Genomic DNA, 17,022 nt, shown 5'->3' on the forward strand with positions numbered 1-17,022 from the left:
CAAGTTTGGAACCTGCAATGAAGTGTAATTGTTTTGGAGAGAATTGATATGTGCATCCTTATTGCCCCAGCTGCCTGACAATACCACTTGCTACCTCCAGTTTGCCATGGGTAAGTGCATAGGCTGAGCTTGTTGCTCTCCTTCCCCAGAGTGATGAGGTGAGACACTGCCTGGGCTTCAGCGAGCAGCAGTGAGTACCTGGCTGGAGGGAGATAATGTGACACTCTGCCCTTTCTGCACTCGAGCCACCTGACTTCAGAAACCCACTTGCTGAAAACGACAGTGCTCCTGGGACATCTCTTCCTACCCAGACATCTCTTTTCAGCTACAATGCTCCAGAGCTGTCTTTTCCAGACCTTACTCTCGACCGAAGAGTCTAACTGTTGAGTTCTGCCTCTGGAAGTAAGTCAGGATTGGAGCAGGCAAGGGTTGATGAGCAGAATTATCGCTCTGCTGCATGCCCATACTGCAGAGGAGACCTTTAGCTTCTTGGAATAAGGATAAATTGATGCAGTTGCAGCTCGGGAATGGGGACCTCCGCAGTGAGACAGTGGGCAAATCCTCCTGGATGCATCCCCTGCCCAATCTTGGTGCTTGCCCATCAGGTCCACTTTGCCCTGCTGAGCTGAGTGCTAAGTGGAGCCGTTTCTGTACCAGAGCAGATCTCAAATGTTCAATCCTGAGACTCTATAACACCTTGGATGTCCTGTCAGCCACTTTCCAGCTAAACTGCGCATCTTAAATAGCTAGAAATGTTTTAAATGTTTCTGATAAACATAATTCAAAAATTGTTCAAATAGATTTAACTAATTAAATAATAATATTTAAAACAGCTAAACACCATATCATGTCTTCAGATCTATAAAGTGTAAAAGAGAGGTGAAAGTGAATATTGGACAGCTGGAAAACAATGCTGGAGAGGTAGTAATGGGGGACAAGGAAATGGCGGATGAACTGAATAAGTATTTTGCATCAGTCTTCACTGTGGAAGACACTAGCAGTGTGGTGGAAGTTCCAGGTGTCAGGAGTCATGAAGTGTGTGAAGTTACCATAACGAGAGAAGGTTCTTGGGGAAGCTGAAAGGTCTGAAGGTAGATAAGTCACCTGGACCAGATGGTGTACACTCAGGGTTCTGAAAGAGGTGGCTGAAGAGAGCATGCAGGCATTAGCAGTGATCTTTCAAGAATCACTAGATTCTGGAATGGTTCCAGAAGACTGGAAAACTGCAAATGTCACTCCACTCTTTAAGAAAGGAGAGAGGCAGAAGAAAGGGAATTATAGAACAGTTAGTCTGACCTCAGTGGCTGGGAAGCTGTTGGAGTCAATTATTAGGAATGAGGTCTCAGGGTACTTGGAGGCACATGTTTTCCTCAAGGGAAAATCTTGCCTGACAGATCTGTTGGAATTCCTTGAAGAAGTAACAAGCAGGATAGACAAAGGAGAATCAGTTGATGTTGTGTACGTGGACTTTTAGAAAGCCTTTGACAAGGAGCCACACGGGAGGCTACTTAACAAACTATGAGCCCATGGTATTACAGGAAAGATTCTAGTATGGATAAAGCAGTGGCTAATTGACAGGAGGCAAAGAATGGGAGTAAAGGGGGCCTTTTCTGACTGGATGCCAGTTGCTAGTGGGGTTCCACAGGGGGCTGTGTTGTGACTGACTTGTTTTATGTTATCAATGATTTGGATGATGAAATTGATGGCTTTGTTACAAAGTTTACAGACAATATGAAGGTAGGTAGAAGGGCAGGTAGTTTCTATAGAAGGGCTTAGACAGATTAGGAGAATGGGCAAAAAACTGGAAAATAGAATACAGTGTTGGCAAGAGTATGGTCATGCACTTTGGTAGAAGAAATGAAAGGGTTGACTATTTTCTAAATGGAGAGAAAATGCAAAAAAAACTGAGGTACAAAGGGACCTGGGAGTCCTTGTGCAGGATTCCCTAAAGGTTAATTTGCAGCCTGTGGTGAGGAAGGCAAATGCAATGTTAGCATTCATTTCAGGAGGACTACAATATAAAACCGAGGATGTAAAGTTGAAGCTTTTTATAAAGCACTGGTGAGGCCTCACTTGGAGTATTTTGAGCAGGTTTCAGCCCGTATCTTAGATAGGATGAGTTGAAACTGTGGAGGGTTCAAAGGAGGTTCATGAAAATTATTCCAGGATTGAATGGCTTGTCTTATGAAGAGAGTCTGACGTCTCTGGGCCCATATTCACTCGAATTCAGGAGAATGAAGAATAACCTCATTGAAACCTATCGAATGGTGAAAGGTTTTTATAAACTGGATGTGGAGAGGATGTTTCCTATGGTGGGAGAGTCTAAGACCAGAGGACACAGGCTCAGAATAGAGGGGTGTCTCTTTAGAATGGAGGGGAGGAGGAATCTCCACCATGTCTGCATCTAGAAGTTTGTGGGAGTCATTGGTGACACAACAAATCTGCTCAAACTAATGACGTAGAGGTGCTTATGTGCCACCTTTGTGTTTGCCCAGATAGATTGTTTGAGATGTTGACACCCAGGAACTTGAAGCTGCTCTGCCTTTCCACTGCTGACCCTTCAGAGAGGGCTGGTGTGATTTCTCCCAACTTCCCTTCCCAAAGTCCACAATCAACTCCTTAGTCTTGCTCCTCATCGCCATCGGAAACTCTGCCAACAACAGTGGTGTCACCATTGAATTTATAGATGCCGCTTGAGCTGTGCCTGGCCGCGCAGTCATGAGTGTGTAGGGAGAGTAGAGTAGTGAGGTGCACCAATGTTTTTTGTCACTGAGGAGGAGACGTTATTAGCAATCCACATTGACTGTGGTCTCTCAATAAAGAAGTCAAAGATGCACTTAAAGAGGGAGGTGTAGAGTTATTAATTAAATACTTAAAATACATTTGGTCAGTAGTACTATAAATTAGACTTGATGGTTGTCATGTATGTGGTCTCAAAAAGGCCAATTTCTAAGTTGTATGACCATAGCATTATCATAGACTGGCGAGTTGTATTATGTTAATTATACTTTGGTTCTGGGAGATTGGAGAAGGTGGGGGAAGAAGAATTAGTATTTGTTCACTATATTAAAGATTCCAAAGTATTCCTATTTCCAATAAAAAGGGAAACTGTCAGGTCAGAGTTGCACTTAATGCATTAAAATTACTCCGAGAATTTGAACCGTCAGTCTCAGATATACTGTACGCTTTGTAAGAGTGAACATGGGTAATTTGGGCTCCCATTCCAGGCAAACTGGAGGCCAAGGATTCTCTTGTCATGTTGGGTTTGGTCGTTTCCTTTTCTCCATTATCCCTACCCTACCATCTTCAGCCAGCTCATTGTCTCGGCAGCCCTTGGTCCTTCTCTGGCCAGACATTCAGCGGGCCACAGTTGCATCTTTCAGGAGCTGATAGCTCATCGTACACAACTTTGTTCCCTCTTGACCTAAGCACTACTGAGGCTGGAGATGCTCTGTCAACCGTTCATGAGTTGACGTACTTCAGAAATACGCAGAGGCATTTGAAGGTGGCTCTTCAAGATTATAAAGTTGTTAAAAGAAACCTCATAGGATTTTTTTTTCCAACACATTAACTTTTTTCAATCATTCATGAGTTCTGTGCATTTTTGGAAAGGCCAACATTTAATGCCTCTCCCTAACTGCCTTCAGAAGGTACAATCCAGAGGGTATATTTCAGTAGATGTAAAGCACAATCTTGAACTAATGCAGTCCGTTTAAATGTTATCAAATATGCAGTTCCAGGATTTTAACAATGAAGAAGCAGTATTATGCTTCCAAGTCAGAATGGTTTGCGGCTCCAGGGGTAATTCTCAGGTGGTAAAGTTTCCATGTACTGGCAGCTTGTACCTGTGTTAAATGTGGTGAGTTTGGGAGCTGCCGCTGCTAAAGGAGTCTTGGTGAATTGCTGCAATACATTTTGTATTTGGTACATGCTGCTGCCATGGCAGTGAAGTTGTTCTTCATAAATTTCTGTTTATAGATCATCCAGTATTCATATCTAATCCTGGATAACACATAATCGGATTTATTTAAAGGAATTGGAGAGGGTTAGGGGAGAATTACCACAATAGTACTTGGAAGTAAAGGATTTAACAAACATGGAGAGATTGGGAGAACAGAGACAATTGTGAGCTGTTTCAAGATATTCAACATTCTTCTTTCCTTTGTATATCTGTAGATGTTGAATATCAATTTCTCCTTCTGGTAAACAAATTCCCACCCCCCACCCCATTCCCCACTCTGACCTTTCACTTCGTCTCACTTGCCTACTACTTCCCCCCCCCCCCCCCCCCACCAACCTGGGTCCCCTCCTCCTTCCCTGTTGCTGTTTGTAGCAACTATTGTAGTTATTTAGTCCAAGCAATCACTCTGGAGTAGCGGAGCTGCAAGCTTCATTCTTACAGCACAGGCACTGTGTATGCTCATGGACACTCTCTGCAATTTTCCATTTGTACATTGATTATTTGCTTCTTCCATTGTTCAGTCAGAGTCATACTATCCATGAACATTGCTGGAAGTCAAAAATAATATTCAAGAATATGATATCTTAATGGAGTAGAAGGGGAAGCTGTTCTCAGTGGCAGGAAGCTTGATATCGAGAATCGCAGACAGGGCTTAAGAAAATTAGCTGTAGATCCAAGGAGAAGATGATAATTTATTGTGAAGCAAGTTGCAATGATGTGAAATGTGCGTTGAGAATGGACTGTGGAAGCAGATTCAACAGTCGATTTAAAAAGTTAATTGGGTGTAAAATGAAAAGAAATGTCTTCACATATGTGGTAAAGAAAGTGTGCTCAGTCAGGTTCCTCTTTCACAAGTGCAGGCTATAGAATGGTTTCTGTCTGTGTTATAAAGTTCCACAACTTTTTATCTTTGTTATCTTAAAGGGCTTTATGATCATATTTGTTTTAATTAAGTTAATGATTTTAACTCGTTCAGTGCTGTTGTAATACTTAACTATTGCTGATTACTGTTGCCCAAATGATTATCTTTGAACTTGACCACAAACTTGTATATTTTTATTAATAAGTAGCATTGCCATTACTTTTTCAAATGACACTTGGTTGGTCTTGCTTTATAACTTGTATGTTGATCATAACTTGAACTGTTGCATGACAACAGAGCACTCTGGTTATGCTATACCTAGCTTGGATCCATAAGACTGTATGACATAGGAGCAGAATTAGGCCATTCAGCCCATCAAATCTGCTCCGCCACTTCATTATCGCTGATCCCAGATCCCACTCAATCCCATACACCTGTCGTCTCACCATATCCTTTGATGTCCTGGCCGATCAGGAAACAATCAACTTCCACCTTAGATATATGCACAAACTTGGCCTCCACCACAGTCTGTGGCAGATCCCTCCACAAATTTACTACTCGCTGGCTAAAAAAAATTCCTCTTTACCTCTGTTCTAAAGGGTTGCCCCTCAATTTTGAGTCTGTGCCCTCTAATTCTGGATACCCCCACCAAAGCAGTATCCATTGGTAGAGATACTTATCTGATTTAGCTCTTAGATGTAGAGTTATAACAACATGAGCAGAAAGTGGAAGAAAATAAAGACAGAGATAGGAGCAATGGCAAAAGAGACAAAGAGAGTGGGAAAGAGTGGGTGTGAATGGACCTGGGATGAGGATCAGGAAGTGGGAATAGACAACTAGGAATCAAAGTTGGGTAGAAGTGAAGCTGGAAAGTAGATTATGGAGCCAGATAAATAAGCCAGGGATATGTGAAGGAACTGAAAGAGGACAAAGCATAAAAGAACACGTGTGCTATGCACTCAATGTACTGCTGCAGCAAAACATTAGATGTCATGTCATATTGCCAGTGATGATGCCTGATTCTGAAACTTTGTAGACTGTTATACTTGAAGCAAACAGACACTTAGGGACAGAACACATTTAAACTGTATTTGAATTAAACTCACAAAGATGGCTCCTGCTATGCATTGTAACTCCAGAAACTAATCCAAAGAAAAACACGGGAAAGCCAGTCGTAACTTGTGTACGTTTACTTTCATTCTTACTTCAGTGAGGTGTGTACTTACGACGTGGTGGTGTAATAATATATGCCATTATTGTACCTGTAATGAATTATGTAAACATCAAAGAATGCTTATTCAAACGATATATTTACAATATTACTGAATTGTTAAGTACACAAAAGTTCCACCAAGGTGTAGTATTTGCAACAAGAAAATTAGAGGCAGGATGAAGTTTAGGAGTCACAGAGAACATAGGAAGCGTTGAAACATCCGAAGAACAGTTTCATTGAAGCAAAGACACTTATAACAGAGCGTACGATGATTAGTGTGAGGGTCCCTGTTGTGCTCAGTCTGTGAGAGAGGAAATGAAGACAATTAATAATGGCTCAGCCTGTAAGGACAGAAACAAGACCAATTAAAAGAAACGTATAATGTATTATTAAAATCATAAGAGAGAAGCTTACAGGAAATACTTCAATACCATGTAAAATCAAAGAGGGAAAAGTGTGAGAAAAGACTGCAGTGAAAGTGAAAGAATAAGTATAGAAGTGAACTTTACACAACAGAGGGAAGAGACTGCTCTAGAATCACTTGGAGGCCAAGTCCTAGGGTTAAATTTCTGTGACCTTGAGGCGTTATGGTGTTGTACTGGATGTAGGTGATTTAATGCAGTAATCACAAGTGTACAAAGATCTATAGTGGAGCTGGGAGACAGACCTGAGAGAAAATGGGCATGATTAAACATTGTGAGGAAGTGGGAATTGAGGTTGGACAATCTAGAAAGTGAGTTGTTTGAACAAGAATGGGTTCGCACAGGATTTAAGGATTGTCACTGAACAGAATGTGAGGAGATGGCGGGAAATTGTTCCTTGAGGTGGATAAAAGTATGGGAAGGGAGCAACAGCAGATCTAAGAAATGATAGCGAAAGTGGGAAATAAAGCATGGTCTAGATGTTGCATGCAGACAAGTAACAAAACAACACTCTTTCTTCTAACCCAGATCTAATGCTTTATTGTCAATAGTGAAGGACTTCAATTCAGTACATGATCATAAGGCAATGAGTAATAATATTGGTGTAAAGTCTAATTAAGCCTGTCTTCCCAGATACCAGTCGAAGCGCCCTGGAAAGCACCCCACGCTGAACAGTGGGACAAAATAACAATGCAACAGTTGTTCGATAAACTTTGCTGGACTAAGTAAGTTATCTACGGAATATTCTTTACTTGCTTGCTCAGCATCAGTGGGTTGGAACCATATCTATGTTCCAGAGAGCAGCTGGGTGGTCACTATCTTCTGTGTGTTTGCCCATCAGCTAAAGCCGTGAACCGATGGCCCAGTCTCACATACTTTCCCCAGGATTCCTCTGCTTGCTTCAAATTAGATTGAGAATTGAATGCTAAAAAGGGCTGTATTATCTCATGCTGCTCAATGGCACCACAGTGCTTAACCCCATGACTGTGTTTAATTGGCTCACGCTGTTCTACTAGCTCACAAAGCTAGAGCTCTTCTGAAAATTTAACATGTGAATTTCTTGCTTCGTTATCTGATGATCCAATCCGTTTCAAAGTTAGCGTAAAATCATTTCCTTTTACAGGTTTTGGCTTTTAATAGTACAGATTGCTGAGAGTACCATTAGCTCAGTTGCTTTTTTATAGTTTGTTTAATCATTAAGTGAAGGTGGGAAAAAGTGTGAAGACTGGGGAGTGTGTATGCTTATTGAAGCTCTGTTATCATTGATGTGGGAGGGACGTGGATGTGCAGAGGATCAAGTCAGAGCAGGAACCTATTCAAGAGGTTACATGGAGTGGAAGATTTTCTGGAGAAAGGATTTATAAATCCTTTATACAGGTTTATAAAAAAAAAATTCTTTATAAAGGTGGGAGAATCACAGATTTGAAAATGAGTACTCAGAATTTATTTTTTTGCATGAATGTTGTACATTGACACTGGCATTCACAATATTCGATCCTAGGATACTGGGTCCAAACTAGGAAGAGAGATTGAGTTGGCAAGACATGTATTTAGAGTGACAATGACATACAAAATTTCATGAGGTAGAAATGGGAAGATGTTCCCTCTGAATTGGGTGGTTACAGTCTCAAAATAAGGAGTAGGATATAAAGGATGAGACTGAGCAAAAATTTCTCAATTCAGAGACATGGAGGCATAGTCACTGACTTCATGTGAAACTGTGATTGATTTCTGTGTATTTAAGGAATCGTGGGATATGGTGGTAGGGGAAGAAAATAATTTTGAGATAAATTATTTTATCGGATGTCGGGGGTAGGTTTTTTTTTTACACAGAGACTGGTGAGTGCTGAAATGGGCTGCTGACGATGGTGGTGGAGGTGGATATGATAGGATCGTTTAAGAGACTCCTGGACAGGTTCATGGAGCTCAGAAAAATAGAAGGCTATGGGTAACCCCAGGTAATTTGTGAGGTAAGGACATGTTTGGCACAGCATTGTGGGCCGAAGGGCCTGTAGGTTTCTAAATGATCAGCCAAGATCTTGTGGAAAGGTACAGCAGGTGCAGACCAAATGACCTCCTCTTGCTCCCATTTCTGACGTTTTATTGGTATCAAAAGGGAAGTTATGAGGAAGCAGATGATACAGTACATATATATAAAAAAGTTTTGACCATTTCAGGATCTATGAATGTGAAACCAGCAGGTCGAGTGGGGGTAATTTTTCCTTTGTTTTTTCCATGGGATGGGCTATTAATTGGTGGTTCTGGAGCCCCATATAGGGCAGTCTGCGTAGGGACAGATGGATGTTTGTAGTGACCCAGTGGTTTCATGGTTACTGTTTCTGAGGATAGATTACTTTTTAAAATTAGGTGTTTATTTAGAGAATTTCGATCAATTTTAGTTTCTGTTGTACCATGGTGGAGTTCTAAGTACACCACTGGATTAAGTGTCTGGAACTCAGTAAAATATTCAGCACTTTGTGATACTCTTGATCTGGAAGTAATAATGTAATGCGTGGGGTGGGGTGGGGGGCTGAGTTTGGGCAGGAAACAGATCGTGCTGGGGAGATGTAAGTAGTCTGCTTTGGCTGAGTATGAAGCTCTGATTAAATCAAACACAGATGGTCTGACTCAGAGAGTAGCCTGGAGCCAAGGTAAAATTTCTGCTATACCTAGCCACGTATCATCTGATGCTCTGCACATAAGAGATTAACATGCTCCTAAATTACTTCTGCAACTGTGCTTGTCATGAATGGTGCACACATTTAACACTGAACCTTCAATCTTCCAGAAGTAGAGTTCATGTGTGTGAAGATAAAGTACTGCTACTGTATTCCTGAGTGCTTAATTTTGTGCAGGCATTAAATTGGTTAGCTCAGTGCAGAAAGTGTTAGCTTTGCCAAACTGCTGAAAGTAAGCATTGCTGTTCCATTGATAATTGGCTTAAATAAGAGCAGTATCGGGTACATTTCCAAGTCTCTTGGGGAAATCTGACTCAAGTTCAAGTTTAATTGCCATTCAGCCATACACACATATACAGCATTCCTCTGGAATCACGATACAGAACACACAGTACATATAGTTTGATAACACTAGCACATACAGATGCAAAAAATAATGTTAGCACAAGTCCCTGAGTGGCATGGCTTGAAGATTGATAGTGCTTGGGATGGTGTCCTGGAGCCACGTTTCTGTAAGAACAAGTCCGCAGCAGTTTTCTTCGTGCGCTGGTTCAGCAGATGAAGGCAAATCAGCTTGTCTCCTGCTGGGTCAGCCGTAGGCAATCCAGCTTGCCTTCCATGGACCAAACAGTGGAGGGGTCAGCCCCCACCCCAGCATGCCTCTGTTCTCTCCCGTACAGTGTTCAGTCCCCCCCCCCCCCGCCCCCGTCCCCACGGATGGCTGTAACAGGCGATGCTGCAGCAGGAGTCCCAGGTCCGTGCAAGAGGCGAAGCCAGGCAGCGACTCTGCCGTTAGTCCCGCTAATGAACCAGAATTGCAGTATTTTATTTTAGCAATCTCCAACCATTTCTTGTGATCACAAAAAAATGTTTATGATACACATTTACCCCATGCTTTGGAACCTGAGAGGCCGATACAACCAAGCACATTGCCATCTTACTGGACTCTTGATTTTTCAGCAAGATTTTTGTTTTCACTGTTATCTTTGGTGGAGAGCTCCGTTAAATGACATTAACATAAAGTAATGTTTCAAAACTTCATTTGCAGTGAGATTTACATCCTCCCCAATGATCTTAAATAGTCATAGAATTATAAAGTTTTGCTAAACATTTTTTTGTTTGAGATACAATCTTGTATGTGTATCTTGATGGCTAGAGATCAACATCTCAGCCACAGCTTTTAAGCTTAGGATCATTCCTGTTTCAGCTGCCGGTGACGTCCGAAACATTTTGTTGCTCGCCATTGTATTAGGGAGTTTGTTAAAACTCTCAGTGAACGTGAGAAGACTCCACAAGAGCAGGTATTGTCCTGCTTCCCAGGCTTCTCCAGAGTACAGGCATTCAAAGGCAATACTAGCGTTTTCACAAAGAGCTTCCTGCTGATACCCTCGCAGAAGTGTCTGGCTGTAACCCCAAAGATCAGGGTGGCTTGGCACACAAATCATTGCTTCTTGGCGCACTGTTCTTCTCAGTGTTCCCCTCTGGCTACCATCTTCCTCCCTCTCCTATCCACCCCCTTGTTTTTTGCAGCATCCGTAGCTATGCACCCATGAGGCTAGAATAAGTACATGCGTGAGGCTAAAAGCAGATTGCGGCAAGCCCTTGCAACTGACCTATAGAACGAGCTTCAGCAATATTACACAGGGATACCTAACGGGTTCAGTGGACTTAAATATTGAACTTCCTTATCTTCATGTAACTTCCACAAACAGCTTCAGGATGGCTTATGATGTTGTCTTAATTCCATTAATGAGCAGTATTGCAATTTATAACTCATAATCCAATCATATTAGTAGTTACTAAACAAACTTTGCCCATCAGAAACTCTATTCCATCTATTAGGCCCTTTAATATTTTGAATACTTTGTTGATGTGAGCTTTTAAAATTGGTCTAGTTTATTTAATCAATTAATTGAGAAACTGCACTTCAAGAAATGTGTTCTTTTGTTTGGAGCTTCCGATGAATTCACATTCCTCGTTAATTTTCAGGGTTGCCAAGCACTTTGCTACACTCTTTGTGAATGTGAATGTCACCTCTGAGCCACATGAAGTCTCTGCTCTCTGGTTCCTGTGGTATGTCAAACAGTGTGGAGGGACAACACGCATATTTTCAACAACCAATGGGGGACAGGTGAGCAAGCATTTTAAATGCTGCATCTCCTACTTCTGGTACAGACAGTGAAACCCTTCTGAATAAGTAAGACTAGAAATTAGTGCAACACACACAAACTGCTGGAGGAACTCAGCAAGCCGGACAGCATCTATGGAAAAAAAATGTAGTCAACATTTCAGGCTGAAACCCTTTGGCAGGACTGGAGAAGAAAGGCTGAGGAGTTGATTTCAAAGGTGGGGGAGGGGAGAGAGAACCACCAAGTGATGGGTGAAACCTGGCGGGGGAGGGATGAAGTGAAGAGCTGGGAAGTTGACGTACACAACGTTGGAAGAACTCAGCAGGTCAGGCAGCATCCGTGAGAAAAGAGTAGCCAACGTTTCAGGCCTAGACTCTTTTCTCACGGATGCTGCCTGACCTGCTGAGTTCTTCCAGCGTTGTGTATGTATTCTTTGATCCACAACATCTGCAGTTGTATTTTTGAGCTGGGAAGTTGATTGCTGAAAGAAACAGAGGCCATGGAAGAATGAATGGGGGGGTTGGGGGGGGGGGAGGAGCACCAGAGGGAGGTGATGGGTGGGCAGGGAGATAAGGTGAGAGAGGGAAAAGGGGATGAGGAATGGTGAAGGAGAGGTGAGGGGGGGGGGTTCATTACTGAAAGTTTAAGAAATCGATGTTCATGCCATTAGGTTGGAGGCTACCCAAACGGAATGTAAGGTGTTGTTCCTCCAACCTAGGTGTGGCCTTATCACGACAGTGGAGGAGGCCATGGATAGACATATCTGAATGGGAATGGAAAGTGGAATTAAAATGGGTGGCCACTAGGAGATCATTTTAATAGCAGAATATCAAGTACAAAATATTTCTCATAGTGCCTTCCCAGAAACCTAAAATATAATTACTTAAATTTCTCTATATGTTATTAACAGACTAGCAGCCATTTTTGAAAATTGTTTCTTTCAGTATTTGCACAGTAATTGCTTCTTAACAAAACATTTATTTAGATTTGTTTATAATTTCCTCCTGATACTCTTTAATGTTTTTTATAACTTTAGTTATAAAGGGGCAGGTCCTGTTGGACAAACTGACTGGAGTTCTTTGAGGACATAATGAGTGCAGTGGATAGAGGGGAACAGGTGGATGTCGTATACTTGGATTTCCAGAAGGTGTTTGAAAAGGTGCCGCACAAGAGACTTATAAATAAGATACAGATGCATGGAGTCGGAGGAAATGTATTGACATGGATAGTGGATTGGTTAACTGATAGAAGGCAGAGAATTGGTATAAATGGGTGTTTCTCCAGTTGGCAGTCAGTGGTGAGTGGGGTGCCGCAGGGGTCGGCACTGGGGCCACAGCTGTTTACATTGATGATTTTGAAGAGGGGACTGAGTGTAGCATAGCAAAGTTTGCTGATGGCACTAAACTGAGTGGAAAAACAAATTGTACAGAGGATGTGGAGAGTCTGCAGAGGGATATAGATAGCTTAAGTAAGTGAGCCAAGGTGTGGTAGATGGAATATAATGTTGGTAAATGCAAGATCATCCACTTTGGAAGGAATAATAGAAGAGCAGATTATTATTTAAATGGTGAAAGATTGTAGCATGCTGTTGTGCAGAGGGACTTGGGATTGCTTGTTCACGAATCTCAAGAAGTTGGCTTGCAGGTACAACAGGTTATTAAGAAGGCAAACGGAATGTTGGTCTTCATTGCTAGAGGGATTAAATTCAAGAGCAGGGAGGTCATGCTGCAACTATACAGGGTACTGGTGAGGCCGCACCTGGGGTACTGGTGAGGCCGCACCTGGAGTACTGTGTGCAGTTCTGGTCTCCATACTTGAGGAAAGATATACTGGCTTTGGAGGCAGTGCAGAGGAGGTTCACCAGGTTGATTCTAAGGATGAAGGGGTTAACCTATGAGGAGAGGTTGAGTCGCTTGGGATTCTACTGTCTGGAGATCAAAAGAATGAGAGGGGATCTTATAGAAACATACAAAATATTGAAAGGGATAGATAAGATAAAAGTAGGAAAGTTGTTTCTATTGGTGGGTGAGACTAGAACTCGGGGACATTGCCTCAAGATTCAGGAGAGAAGATTTAGGACGGAGATGAGGAGAAACTGTTTTTCCCAGAGAGTGGTGAATCTGTGGAATTCTCTGCCCAGGGAAGCAGTTGAGGCTTCCTCACTAAATATATTAAAGAAACTGTTAGATAGGTTTTTACATAGTAAGGGAATTAAGGGTTATGGAGAAAAGGCAGGTAGATGGAGCTGAGTTTATGGACAGATCAGCCATGATCATGATCAGATGGCCTACTCCTGCTCCTATTTCTTATGTTCTTACGTAGTTGGTTGAAATTCTTCTGGCTATAGCATCTCACTTTCCTGTTGTTCTAAGTGAAATCATCCAATGTCCTGATGCCTTTTCCTTAAACTCTCTATTTTTATTCATGATTTACTTTTTGTACAAATTGAATCCACGTAGTGTTTAAAATGTCACGCTGCACAATCTCACTTCTAGCCACACTATTTAATAGTTAGTGTGGACTTGGTGAGCTGAAGGGCTTGTATCCATCCTCTATATCTTTATGACTCCATGACCATAACTATGACTCTAGACTTGTGGCATTGCCTGAGGTCTGGTAGCTGCTCGTGCACCCCCCACTTCAGGGAATGGCGAGAGCAATGAGGCCTCCACCTCAATCGGATTCACAGGATTATGCAAGTTTTGTGCAATCGTGGAGAATGTGCATCAGGCAAAACCCAGCTCATTATCTCTTAACTTTTATCTCTGGTATTAAAACTTGGCTATTGTTTTTTGTTTTTTGGCCTTACTTTGCCCACATTGAACAATGGTTCCTAAGTAGCATTGTTGTTAACATTTCAAAATTGCTTAATTATGATGCCCAGAAATTATAAAATACAAATGCTGGACTTGCTGGACATGTTTTTAAGCCTTAAAAGTCTTCACCGAGTGAGCCATTATTAATGAGCTGTTTAGAAGATTGACAGTAAATAGACTTTACAATAGTCTATTTTGCATTATTAGGAGAGAAAATTTGTTGGTGGATCTGGACAGATCTCTGAAAGATTAATGAACTGCCTTGGAGACTCTGTAAAGCTGGAGAAGCCTGTGATCCGGATTGATCAAACGCAAGACAAAGTGGTTGTGGAGACTCTCGATCATGAGTTATTTGAGGTAAAGAAAATAGTTCTTTCAACTGATACTGTCATGTGAAAAACTTTGGGGCCAAGTGTAAGGAATAGTGAGCAGGGGCCCGAACACTGCAGTGTTACTGTGTATTTGCATTAAGCCAGTCAAGTGAAAGCCACATGATTCTTTTTCCCCAGTTGAAAAGACGTTGCCTAAATCTTGGGTATAAGTGCAATTGCAGAAGCAAGGTAATCCACTTACCTTGACAGAGAAGCAGTTTCAGCGACAGGTTACTATCGATGCAATGCTCCTCAGACAGGATGAAGAGGTCAATACTCCCCAATGCCATTAGGCTTTACAATTCAACCGCCAGGACTTAAGAACTTTTTAAAAGCTATTATTAATGCTTTTTGAGATAGTGATTTAGATGCATATCATATTTTTTACTGAGTTAAGTATTGTATGTAATTAGTTTTGCTACAACAAGTGTATGGGACATTGGAAAAAATGTTGAATTTCCCCATGGGGATGAATAAAGTATCTATCTATCTATCTATCTATCTATCTAGTGCTTGAGGAATGCCTTATAATAAGTAGGAAAACTTCTCTAACTTATGTAAGTTTGGGCACAGCACAGGAGTCTTTATCTGTATGAGGTACACATGCTGAAACTTGCTGCAATCCCTATCTCACCAACTAAAGTGTGAAAGCCATCCTTAAATAACTTAGAAACATGACAGCCATTTCAGTAATGATGGCATTGTGCCTGAACACCAGTTTCCTTTCCTGCAATTTGTGGCATTTTCATTGGGGTCATTATTTATGGGAGTGGAAATTACACCTTTTATCAAAAAGACTTTCATTGATATGATCTTCTTCTTTGAAGTACTTGTGAACTGTTAATTTCCCACATAATCTGTGTGTTATTCAGTTGATGCAAATTCTTTGTCAGACTCTGAGTTGGACAAATGTGGTATTTGCAAGGCAGCGCGGTGAACATCTGTTGTAGCCTGAAGAATCTTATTTGTGCCTTGCTGTGATTGCAAACTCACTAAATTTCTTAACATCAGCAAAGTATGTTTAACGCGCAGTAAGGGTTCACTGCTGATGTAATGGTTTTTTGTAATGTTCACTGTTGAAGTAACGGTTTCTCTGTAGCAGCAGTGTTTGGGTTATGGCTGGAGATAACAGGATTGTTGAACCAGTGAGGCAGATATTTGTATTCCAGATGAATTGTTAATTCCACTGTTAAAGTTGCAATTGTGAGCGGAGGTTTGATAAAATGGAGGGCACAGCTCTCGTTTTAATGCACACCAGCGCTGAGGTAGCTGGGGGTGGAGATTTCAAAGACAGGGTTCTATCATTTCTGAGGAGTGAAGGGAAAGAGTGGCCGGATTTGAAATGTCTAATTAGTCCACGTCCCCCGGTGAAGAGTGAGAATTCTGAGGTAGTATCCACCCCTACCTCTCTGGCAAATAAATGGAAAAACCAGATTCAAAGTCCCAGCTATGGCAGACTCCGCCTATTCTCCGGAATAACACACCCCCCTAAAGGGGAGGAGGAGTATGAGAAGTGGGTGGAACGGACCTCTCAGTTGTTAGATGAGTGGCCGTGCTTAGATGAGGTACAAAACTTTTCCTGGACAAGTGCCAGTTCTGCAAGATGTCCGTTAGCTATGTTGGGCACATAATCTCGCAGGATGGAGTAGCTACAGACCCAGCTAAGATAGAAGCGGTGACCACTTGACCATGGCCCCAGACTGTTAGCGCTCTGTGCTCGTTCCTTGGGTTCTGTGATTACTATTGGAGATTCGTGAAGGGCTATGCCAAAGTGAGTCATCCCTTGAATCAGCTTCTGTGTGGTTACCCTCCCTTGGGGAAGAAAGGGAGGGGGGGAGAAAAGGACAGGAGGGTGGAGAATAGCTAAACCGGTCGAGCCCTTTGGACAGAGGTGGGCTGTAAAATGTGAAGAGGCCTTTCAGTCGCTGAAGGAGCTTCTGCCCCAGGTGCTGGTGCTGGCTTTTGCAGACCCCCGATTGCCGTATGTACTGCACACAGATGCCAGCCGAGAGGGGTTAGGGGCTATGACGCTCAGTGAAGAACCAGACCTTGTACCGGATAACGTCACCCCCGGACCGACATTGGCATTACCAGCCGGTTCTGCCTGAGAAGTATCGGAGGATTGCGTTGAAGTCACTTCATGATGATTCTGGACATTTGGGGGTGGAAAAGACCTATGGATTGCTCAGAGACCAGTTTTACTGGCCCCGGATGAAGTCGGAGGTTGCAGAATACTGCAAGTCGAGCATTCGCTGCATACGGCGGAAGACACTGCCTACACGGGCAGCTCCTCTGTCCCACTTGCAGAGTGCGGGGCCCCTGGACCTGGTGTGTATGGATTTCCTGTCCATAGAACCCGATGCCAGCAACACGGCGAATGTCTTAGTCAAAACGGACCACTACACCAGAAATGCTCAGGCTTTTCCTACCAAGGACCAGAGGGCGACTACGGTGGCAAAAGTGTTATGGGAGAAGTATTTGATTTATTATGGCCTTCCCAGGTGGATACGTAGTGCAGGTGGAGTCAACATATTGGGTATCTGGTTCACAGTTACAACTGTACATCGAAT

General features: G+C 42.4%; 1 protein-coding gene across 1 annotated transcript in view; it reads left to right on the plus strand.

The window, feature by feature from the left end:
- Positions 1–17,022, plus strand: part of mao (monoamine oxidase) — a 301,102-nt gene that overhangs the window by 115,475 nt on the left and 168,605 nt on the right. Inside the window, exons 5-7 of the mRNA XM_073045512.1 lie at positions 7,092–7,183; positions 11,126–11,267; positions 14,289–14,438. Coding sequence (XP_072901613.1) covers positions 7,092–7,183; positions 11,126–11,267; positions 14,289–14,438 — 384 coding nt within the window. The remainder of the gene's footprint in view (positions 1–7,091; positions 7,184–11,125; positions 11,268–14,288; positions 14,439–17,022) is intronic.

This window comes from Hemitrygon akajei, chromosome 5 (genome assembly GCF_048418815.1).
Source record: "Hemitrygon akajei chromosome 5, sHemAka1.3, whole genome shotgun sequence".
Classification (NCBI taxonomy): domain Eukaryota; kingdom Metazoa; phylum Chordata; class Chondrichthyes; order Myliobatiformes; family Dasyatidae; genus Hemitrygon; species Hemitrygon akajei.